Source organism: Nipponia nippon, unplaced genomic scaffold, assembly GCF_047370975.1.
Source record: "Nipponia nippon isolate SJK-2023a ecotype South Korea unplaced genomic scaffold, ASM4737097v1 scaffold_1, whole genome shotgun sequence".
NCBI lineage: Eukaryota > Metazoa > Chordata > Aves > Pelecaniformes > Threskiornithidae > Nipponia > Nipponia nippon.
This window is the reverse complement of record NW_028262290.1, coordinates 82,308,143-82,315,920: the sequence shown is the minus strand read 5'-3', so window position 1 is coordinate 82,315,920 and position 7,778 is coordinate 82,308,143. Positions and strand designations below refer to the sequence as shown.

Sequence of the window (7,778 nt, the reverse complement as noted above, 5' to 3'; positions counted from 1 at the left end):
TACATTTTTTCATCTTGTACCACCCGGTAGTTTTAGCTTACAAGGCCAGTAGGTCTCACGAATTCCAGCTGCCCAACAGCTAAACATTTCAGTGTAACATACGAGCATTTTCAAAAGTCTGAATTGGGAAACTTTAATTTTGCTTAGCATGCTGTGCTCATGGATGTATTTTTCCTCTAAATATACATCATTGCAGATCCACTGTTAAAAGCACCAAGTTTTAATTTCGTCCTACCAGCTAATGTTGTCTACCACAATCCAGCATAATTATCTATATGCTAAGCAGTCTCATAACCTCAGACAACTAAGTATTTCATTTTAAGGTCACTTACAAGCGTTTGCAAGCACAGACCTTTCTTAAGATTCGTTTTATAAATCAACCAGGGTTTTGATTTGTAAATTACAAGTTCTCATGTTTTTTTCTTTATTTATATTGGGAAAGTACCTGGGAATTCTGTTTGAGATTGCACCCTGCTTAGGCTTGGCGCTGCACAAACACGTGAGGTCCCCCCCATCTGTAAAGACTTCAATCAAACAGAGAAGACAAAGAGCAGGTCAGGAAGATACAAGGAATATTAAGCGCACCAGGAAGATAGATACAAGCAATCTTCCCCCTCTCACGCAGCAGAACAGCGGGAGCACTGAAGGAGAATGCAGGTCTCTTCACTCTCGGCAAGTGCTCTATTGTCCAGATTAGTGTGACTTCAAAAAGCCAGCAAAGGCAGTGAAAGCATTCTAAACAGCATCATTCTGCTGATGACAAGGTGTTAGAGGTTTTTTTTTTAAGTTCTCCCATAAATTGCCCTTCCTTTTTAGATAAAAACACAGATTTATGAACACATGAGAAGTAAAAATAAGGAGACAATAAGAAAAAAACAACACACAATCCTCATACAGTACCAAACAAGACCTTAGTGACTAAAGTTCTTTTTCAAAAATATAATTTGGGACAAGATGTACTTTGCCGGATTTGACACACAAAACTTAAAAATATGTTCATTTTGCTACCCTGTGTTTATTTCAAGAAGGTAAAAAAAAAAGGAAGAAGCAAGGCTGATGGCTGAGAGAACAGCAGAGGGCAGCCTCTAAAATAAAGTGCTTCTGGATTGATGTTCCCTCAGACTAACTGGCAATTACGCCTCCGAATTTCCCTGCATTTCCTTTAACTACAATTAATTAGTTAGTTAGTTCGTTGCAACAACCCACGTGGCTGTACTGAAGCCCAGACCCTGGAGGATTAAACAGAATGCTGTGGTTTTGAAGCATGGCGCAGGGGACGAGTAGAATAGGACTGTTAGTGCCTGCTGTTCTAACTGGTACACAAACTTGCATGTAAAATACTTTAAAAGGTATGTCACAGTCCTAATTGCATTTTGCATAACGTAGGACGACACTTAACACATTCCTGCTCCATAGTTTATGATATATTACAGTTAAATAAAAGAATAAACAGTCTGGGATGTAGTTTCAGCAATGCGCCTTTTGGATGCTGAAAGGCTAAGAGGGTGTGCATCAAAGGAGAAAACTGCCAATTATTAATTCGAAAATTATTCTGCACTTACACAGTAACTCATCAGAGTTTGGCAAAGAGGCCTGTGAGAAAGTCCACAAAAACATGCCTGAAGCTTCAAGCAGAAATAGGATTGAAGAAAGGTGCGTGGTCTGTATGTCACATACGACACCGGTCTTCAAAGAGTTTGAGTGATCCAGGCAACTAAAGGCTTTAAATATTAATTAGTAAATATTATAATAAAGAATACAATTCATGGACACCTGGAGAAATATGATCTACTTGGGAGAAGCAGCACAGGTTCTGTAAAATAAAGCTGTGCCCTAGAAATTTGCTGAAGTTCTTCAACAGAGTCAATGACCTCTGAATGAGGGCAATTTGGTTTACCTGGATTTCCAAAAGGCTTTTGGCAAAACTCACCACCTAAGGCTTTTAAGGAAGCTATGTAGCCACATAAGAAGGGAAGTCCTGATGTGGAGATATAACTGGCAAGAAGACAGGGAACAGACAAAAAGAGCAAATGGTCCACTCTCAACAAGGGAAGGAAACCACCACGAAGTTCTGCAGGAGCTCTGTGCTCTTGAAGTATTCAATAGTGAACTGGAAAAATGACAAACAGCAAGCTCAAAGTTTAGTGATGACATCAAGTTATCCAGGAAAGTAAGGACAAGGGCAGACTAAAGAACTGCGTGACTTTAGGGAACTGAGCAACTGTCCGGTAAAATGGTGGAATAAATTCCAAGTCGACAAAGGTAGGCAGGTGAGGTGGAAGGGGGAAACTCAATCCCAGATTTGACCATACAACAACAAGCGCTGAACTGATCGTTATCACTAAGGGACAAAATTGTGATGTTTTAATAGGTCCAGGAAAATATCATTTCAAAGTTTTTCACTGGGGGGGAGGGGGAGAAAAGGAAAAAAGGAAAGAAGACATTAGAAATTATTACAAAAGGCATAAAGCACACCACAGAGCATTGTTATGAAACTATTTAAATCCATGACCTACTCCCACTTCGAACGCAGCAATGATGTGACTAGAACTGCACAAAAAGGTTATCCTAGAACTGGAAAAGGTTCAGGGAAGGCGAACAAGGATGATCAAAGTCATAGAACTGCTACCATATGAAGAATGACTAAGACACGACTCTTCAGCCTCAAAGCAGAGACAAGTCAGGAGGTGCCGTGGGGATGACTGGGTACAGGGTCAATAATCATGCACTAACTATGGGTCATTAGTAGGACAAGGGAAGCGATTCTTCCCCTTCTACCATTGGTGAGACCACATATGGAATACTTTGTCCAGTTTGGGAGTCCAGAAGGCCCCTGGAAGGTCAGTGGCGTACAGCACGTGATGTAGAAGGAGAGGCGGAGAGAGCTGGGTTCGCTTACTCTGGAGGACGGAGGTTAATGGGGATTTATTTGCTAAGTGGTTATAGAGCAGGCAGGGCCAGAGTCCTCCCCTATGAGGTGCAGACCAAACAAATGGGAGGAAATGGGCAAAACTTGAAGAACAATACATTTTTAATAGCTAATAAGAAAATATTCTTCACAATGAACATGGTCAAACGTTGGAACAGGTTGCCCAGAGCGTGCTGTAGAATCTCCAGTCCTCAGAGACGTTCACAACTAAGCTGGACAGGACACAGAGCAACCGGTCACAGCCAACTACCAAGGTGCTTTGAGTGAGTGTGCGCGTGGGGAGAAAGGTGAGACCAAATGTCTCCCAGATATTCCTTCCAAACTAACTTATTCTGTGATCCTGTGATGAAATGAAGCAAATGGGAAACAAGAAGAAAAAGCACACCATTTTGAGCTGGAATTCTTAATTGAATTCAACAATGTTACTCTATGCTGACATCAGAATTTTCAAACATATTTCACAAGCATTAGAATGCTTTGATATCTGTAAGCTCCTTTTATACAACCATTTCGAAAGCTTTCTCCTCAGCCTTCATCCATCACTTACATTGTAGTCCCTGACACCAGAACTGCAGTCCCTAACCTAATTCCGTGCATTACAGCTCACACATGGAACTGTGTACTGGGTGCTAGTCCTGGTTTTTCCCAGCTCAAATTCACAAACTGCACACAAACCTTTTAAACCCTGGCAGGCAAAACATCAAAATATAGAAAGATCAAAGCCGGAGATCATATTTACTACTATTTTTTCTGAAAAAGACATCTAAGCTTTCAATCATACAATCATACTCCAATGTTTAAAAAAAAGAAGTGGAATATTGGTAAGGGCAAATCGCCTAAGAGTTGCCATGGTTTTAATCCTTAGGGCCACAGGATTATATTGCCATTATCCACATTTCACAAGCTCATTACAAATCAAGACCTAACGTTGGTTAAACCCAAATTTAAACATTTTAACCCCAGTGCGCTTTCTGGGGCTAACTGTCCCATGGTCACTTTAAAAGTACATAAGGAACACCTGACTTCTTGTGGTTTAACCCCAGCCTGCAACTGAGCAGCACACAGCTGCTTGCTCACTCCCCCCCCAGAGGGAGGGAGGAGAGAATCGGAAGAGTAAAAGTGAGAAAACTTGTGGGTTGAGATAAGAACAGTTTAATAATTGAAATATAATAATATTAATAATAAAATTGTAATGAAAAGGAAAACAACAAGAGAGAGAGAGGAACAAAACCCAGGAAAAACAAGTGATGCAATTGCTCACCACCCGCTGACCAATGCCCAGCCTATCCCTGAGCAGCGATCGCTGCCCCCTCGGCCAACTCCCCCCAGTTTATATACCAAGCATGACATCATACGGTATGGCATAGCCCTTTGGCCAGTCTGGGTCAGCTGTCCTGGCTGTGCCCCCTCCCAGTTTCCAGTGCACCGGGCAGAGCATGGGAAGCTGAAAAGCCCTTGACTGGTGTAAGTGCTACTCAGCAAGAACCAAAACATCAGTGTGTTATCAACATTATTCTCAGCCTAAATCCAAAACACAGCACTCTACCAGCTACTAGGAGGAAAATTAACTCTATCCCAGATGAAACCAGGACACAGGCTTATCTCGTAACTGCTTGGAGTCAGCTAGACCTAGATGCTGGATAGGACAGCCCACGTCACTGAAATAACTGAATGCTGGCTAAGCTGGGGATGGTTTTGGCAAGTTACGGAGAGCATTCACTAGAACAGCAGCGTGGCGTAGATAACACAGCATCCTACAATGGCCTGAAAAAAGGGTAAGTACAGGAGAAACTCCCCTATTTGTGCTCCTTTCTCTACCTCTTTTTCCTTGTGAGAAGACCCTATTTTTACTCCCGTGGACTGGTAAGATTTCCTCTGCTCCCTCTCCCCAAAACAGGGAATCAGCACCTGTAGGCAACCACTGCACATGCCCTAGAGAGGCATCAGATGCTCAAGCGACACCAGGAGGAGCGCTCAGTAATGGTAAGCAGCTGCTCACACACATATGAGACGAGACAGCTGCCTGTTTTCCAGCATGGGAAGGCTACCCTCTTCTGATCAAGTCTTCTTAGGGCAACGTTTTATCCATCAGCATAGAGCTGAAGCAAAACCACGAGGTGTTTCTCCAGCCTTGCTGCAGCTACTTCCCAGAGCCTTTCTTTTCCACCCATGTGTTTTGGGTTACTAGGGGAGCCGGTCTCTTTCCTTTTGCTCTTTGAGACCTTCATAGACAACACCTCATCACTCACTTTTTAGCTGGGCTAATTATTCAGGCAGGTCTGCCTAGCCCCAGGTTCTTAGAGGTGCAAGCGTGGTAGTATAACAAATTAACATATAAAACTACAGCATCATTTAGAAAAATTGTAATTGCTTATGTAGAATAATCTACGTTTTCTCTCGGATACAATTCATGTGCTACATAGAGTACGTGGAATCAGAGAAGCAAGATAACTTCTTCCCAAGGTCATCTGGTCAAAATACACAGTAGATTTGCAACCCACAGTTAATGATGCAACTTAATTAATTTTGTGATCTTATTTTGTCTTCTTTTACCTCAGAGAAAAAAAGGCATGTTGCCCTTGAAGTGAGTACGACTCCTTTTCCTGGGGGGGGGGGGGGGGGAAGAGGGGAATCAAGCTAACGGGGTACTCAATTAAGCTAGAAACAGATGTTAACTTCCAATCCAAAATTCTTCTTCTATTTTTGTTACTTTGCTCTTGCAATAAAAATTATTTAATTTTATGCAATTTACACTGAGAGACATGTTCTTTGATTCCAATTTTTGGCTGTTCCTGTTCAGCAACAGATGCTCGAGTGACGTTTCTCAGCAGGCACGCTCTCCAGAATTCAGCTCCCCAATAATCACATTAGCTATAACGCACATCATCACCTTAAAGATTGTGTCAAGCTTCCACCTTGAGCCTGAGGCTGGCCAAATATTTAGTAGTGCAGATGACAGGACAACACGGTATAGATGTTCAAGTTTCTTGGATACTTAAGATGCAGATGGAAGCCACCAAACACCTGTAGCCTCCTTCATAGTCTCAGAAGAAGTTCCCAGCACCGTGACAACAATTTACTTCCATTTTTGGGAGAATTTGGGGGATTGCTGCTTGGCTGTGGGATATACAGGAGAAGGAGCTGATGAAGGGATCTCAGTAGTAATGTCTTCTGGCAGGTTTCACAGACTCAGAGAATCACCACACCATGTCCTGCATCAAGAAGGCACCTGGTCCTCCAGCCTTCCGCAGCAGGGAACCGAAATCCTCAACCCTTTTCCCTGGTCGCTTCTGCAACCCGGCTGCGCACCTACGAGCCCCCCACTCACCCGAGGGCAGGGGCAGCTCGGAGCACCCACTAGCGGGACAGCAACGGGGACAGCCAGGCACCAGTTGCGGGGCGGCGGAGGCAGCCGCCACTGCCGCCCGGGAGCCGCCGCCGGGCCCTAACGGCCGGGCGCCGCGCAGGCGGCCGCGCGCGCCACCAACTGCCACCGCCACCAACCGCCCCTCTCCCCGCCCCCAGCACCTGTCACGCGCACGCGCAACCCCTCGTGACACCTGCCCGGAGGGCGGTTCCCCCCGCCCCGTCTCTACTGCGCGGCTTGCGGTGACGTCACCGGCGCCGGTGGGTGGGTGGGGCCCGGGCCCCGCCCCGGCCCCGCCCCCCCGCCGCCCGCCCCCGCCCGGCCCGGCCCGGCCCGGCCCCGCCCGCCCCAGCGGCAGCTCGGCGGCCGCCACCCAGCCATGGCCAGCGCGGCGCCCGCGCAGCCCCCCGAGCCGGAGGCGGGCGGGGAGCGGCCGGAGGCCCTCGAGGAGCGGGGCGCGGCGGCGGCCGGGGATGCGGAGCCGGCGGAGGTGTCAGGCGGGGCCGGGGCGGCCGCGGCGCTGCTGGGGGAGACGGGTCTGGCGGTGGGCTGCTGCATCGCGGCGGCGCTGAGCTGGGAGCGGCCCCTCCACAGCCTGGGCGGCTTCGTCTGCGCCAACCTGCTCTTCTGGTGAGCGAGCCTGGCCGGGGCCGGGGCCGGGGCCGGGGCCGGGGCCGGGAGAGGAAAGCCCCTGCCCGGCCACGGGCGCCTCCTCCCCGCACCCCCGGGAGGAGCGTCTGCCCTGCGCCCCCATCCCGGACCCCAGCCCCGAGGGGAGCCGACCTGCTCGCCCGCGGGGAAGGTCCCGCTCTCCTCGTCACCTGCGCCATCGCCGCCCCTGCCCCCGGCGGCCGCCCTGGGGCAGGGGATGGCCCCTGCGTTGCTTCGTCGGGTTCTTCCAGCCTCCGTGTCCGCTCTCTGCCTCCCCTTCCCCGCTGTTGCCCTCAGCGGCGAGCGGCCCCGGGTGGGAGCTGACCCGAGCGGCCGGGCGCGCCCCGCGGGGGAGTTGCGTTTCTTGCCGTGGGGCTGCGCGGTGCCTGCCTCGCCCTGCGGGGTTCTGAAAGCGCGTGAAACCCGGCCTCCAGCCCCGCCGCAGCGCCGCGCTGCCGCCGTGGGCCGCTGCTTCGGGGTTCGTTTTGGGTGTGCGCGCTTTTCCACATCGGCGGCCTAGTTAGGGGAGGCTTTGTGGAGCGGGGACGGCGGGAATGTTACTGCAGTGCACCAGTTTGGCTGAGGTTTTTCCAGTCAGGTATGGTTTTGTTGAATAAAACCCAGAAATTAGCATAGGGACGTGTTCATTGTTGTGTTTGTAACAACTCTTCTGTTTATTTCTGTAGGAAAAACTTGCCTTTCTATGTGAAACTTCTTCAGGACTTTCCCCTGATCTTAGATTTTGGTGGTGCCTACATTTTTCATTTTCAGATCTCCTAAAATGCTGCGGTATGCCGCCTTGCTCATGTAGAGCGATTTACGCGTTAGGGT

General features: G+C 48.4%; 1 protein-coding gene across 1 annotated transcript in view; it reads left to right on the top strand.

Moving 5' to 3' along the window:
* The first annotated feature begins 6,660 nt into the window (after nucleotides 1-6,660).
* RETREG1 (reticulophagy regulator 1) overlaps nucleotides 6,661-7,778 on the top strand; it is a 70,785-nt gene continuing 69,667 nt past the window's right edge. The window contains exon 1 of the mRNA XM_087761112.1: nucleotides 6,661-6,926. Coding sequence (XP_087617238.1) covers nucleotides 6,676-6,926 — 251 coding nt within the window. The 5' untranslated portion in view covers nucleotides 6,661-6,675. The remainder of the gene's footprint in view (nucleotides 6,927-7,778) is intronic.